General features: G+C 36.1%; 1 protein-coding gene across 4 annotated transcripts in view; it reads right to left on the reverse strand.

Annotated features, from left to right (window-relative positions):
* Positions 1-2888, reverse strand: part of LOC111682430 (venom dipeptidyl peptidase 4) — a 37973-nt gene that overhangs the window by 21481 nt on the left and 13604 nt on the right. The window contains exon 1 of one of the 4 annotated variants that reach the window (XM_046953158.1): positions 927-2278. The exons of 2 other annotated variants lie outside the window; for them this stretch is intronic. In XM_046953158.1, the coding sequence (XP_046809114.1) occupies positions 927-1904 (978 nt within the window). In that variant the 5' untranslated portion in view covers positions 1905-2278. Of the gene's footprint in view, positions 1-926; positions 2279-2888 lie in introns of those variants that run through there. One more of the 4 variants, XM_046953157.1, reaches the window with a different exon arrangement.

A 2888-nucleotide genomic window follows, 5' to 3' on the forward strand; every position in this document is an offset into this window, starting at 1 on the left:
GACTATAGATCAGCCTATAGTCCAGACTATAGATCAGCCTATAGTCCAGACTATAGATCAGCCTATAGTCCAGACTATAGATCAGCCTATAGTCCAGACTATAGATCAATCTATAGTCTAGACTATAGATCACTCTATAGTCCAGACTATAGATCACTCTATAGTCCAGACTATAGATCAGTCTATAGTTTAGACTATAGATCGCTCTATAGTTTAAACTACAGATCTGTCTATAGTCCTGACTATAGATCAGTCCAGACTATAGATCAGTCTATAGTCCAGACTATAAATCAGTCTATACTCCAGACTATAGATCTTTCTATACTCCAGACTATAGATCAGTCTATACTCCAGACTAAAGATCAGTCCATAGTCCAGACTATAGATTTGTCTGTAGTCCAGACTATAGATTTGTCTATAGTCCAGACTAATGATCAGTCTATAGTCCAGACTATAGGTCAGTCTATTGTCCAGACTATAGATCACTCTATAGTCCAGACTATTTATCACTCTATAGTCCAAACTATAGATCACTCGATTCCATTTATCCACTCGAGTCCATTTATCTATAGATATCATTCTACAGTATAGACTTAAGATCAGTCTAATCATGTATTCCATAAATATTTGACCAATGTTAAAAGTTACCAATGTTTATACAACTTTTCCTTGCAACCCTCGTTAACCCTGTCAGGCTTCATTAAACTGGCCATGAGCATTAAATATAGGGAAAGAGAGACTATAAGTATCCAACAACAAAAAATCGTTTATAGATTAGGAAGAAAGGAAAAAAAACGATAAATAATAAAAAACATAGAACCACAAGGAAGAAAGTCATCATTACGACTTTGCTGGAACAGGAAGGGCTGGCTGTCTGGCAGGCAGTTTTGGGTAGGTGGGCGAAAAAAAAACCAAAATCGGCTTACCTTCATATAATTTTTATCAGCGATACGATTAAATGTGGGAGCCATACGGCGATGTGATAATGTTAATGAATTCTGTTGGTTGCTACTATTAATGCTGAGTAGTTGTGGCAGTTGAGGCAAATACTGTTGCGATGCGTATGCATCATATAAAGGTAATTGTTCGTGTTGTACTTTTTGCTGGCAATGTGGCTGCGAGTGATGTTGCTGTAGCTGCTGCTGTTGTTGTTCATGATGATGATGATGGTGATGCTGATGTGTGGCATGTTGTAGTTTTAAATTTTTTTGCTGGCATAGATGATGATGTTGCAGTGGTTCGTGGTGTGGCAGGTGTTGGTCACTTACATTAAAATTAAGAGCACCAGCAATGCCACCACAACCAATGCTACCACTAAGAGTACTGCTAGAACTGCTGCCTTTATTATGCAGCAATTTTAAATTTTCTTTTTTCGAGGGTGGTGTCTGGTTTGGTGTTGTTTGTATAAAACTGATATGATTTACCTGGTTTTTTATATTGCTGTTATTGCTGTTGTTGTTGTTATTCGAGTTAGTGCTAATGCTACAGTTATTGTGCGGTTGTAGTGAAAAATTCGTTTGTTTATCACATTGGCAGGTGGTAGAGGCGGTTTGTGTGTGATGATGATTGTGTGAGCTTAAGAGTCGTTTAGTTGTATTATAGCTAAGAGGCAATGGAGGCGTTGGTATATCCAAGGGTAAAACAAATTTTTTATATGTCTTATTGGAGGCCAATGCCGTTTTAGCCATATTATCAATATCATCATCATCAGGGTCAACTTCGTCCTCTCTATTAGCATGTTGTCTATGCGTTAAATGTGTCTCATAGGTCTCGTTATTACAAATGATATGTTGAAACGTTGGTGTTGGTGTTAATGTTGTTGGTGTTGTTGTTGCTGCTCCTTTAGTTGCAGCATTTATATGTTGACTATTTAACCCATTCATACGGTGTCCACTATCAGTCATTAACTTACCACAAATACTTCCGTTTTGATTACTAATACCAGTATTATTGCCACCGTAAGCCTGCTTTATATTATTAATGCTATCAAATTTGATTTGTTGCAGCAGCTGCTGCTTTAGCTGTTGTTGTTGTTGTTGATTGTGTTGTCGAGGCCAACTATTTAATTCTGCTTCATATAAAGAATTATAACTTTCCAAACTTAAACCTCTGCTAAGATTATCATCATTATTAGTACCCACATAATCCTCTTTACTATAGTTCCTTTTACTTTGGTAATCATTACGTTGAAAATTTTGTTTTTGTTGCTGTTGTCTATTTTGTAAATGTTTACAATTTCTTACCAACAATTTATTGTTGAATTCATATTGATGATGACTTAACTGTTAAACAAATATTTGCCCAAAAAATATATCCCCACCATCATCATTATCATAACGATTATCATGTCAGCCATTTTAATGAAGTTTTAGTAGATAAACCGAATGTTTTTTTGTTGTTATTTGTAGAGGAGGCGAATATTTTTTGTTATTATTTTGATATTTTTTCCTTATAGTTTAATATATATTTAACAAAACGTGCATGCAAAAAAGTAAAGAAGCAATAGCTTTAACGGAAGCTAAGACGAAGTAAAAGTACCCTCCGACAACACAGTAATCAAGACTGAAGACAAGACTATAACCAAGACTGAAGACAAGACTATAGTTGAGACAGTAGACCAAACTATAGACCAGTCTATAGTCGAGACTATAACCAATCTATAGTCCATACTATAGGTCAGTCTATAGTCGAGACTATAAACTAGTCGAGAATATAGACCAATCTCCAGTCAAGACTTTAGACCAATCTCCAGTCGAGACTTTTGACCAATGTCTAGTCGATACTGTAGACCAATCTATAGTCGAGCCTGTAGACCAGTCTATAGTCAAGCCTATAGACCAGTCTATAGTCGAGCCTATAGACCAGTCTATAGTCGAGCCTATATACCA

Source organism: Lucilia cuprina, chromosome 5 (assembly GCF_022045245.1).
Source record: "Lucilia cuprina isolate Lc7/37 chromosome 5, ASM2204524v1, whole genome shotgun sequence".
NCBI lineage: Eukaryota > Metazoa > Arthropoda > Insecta > Diptera > Calliphoridae > Lucilia > Lucilia cuprina.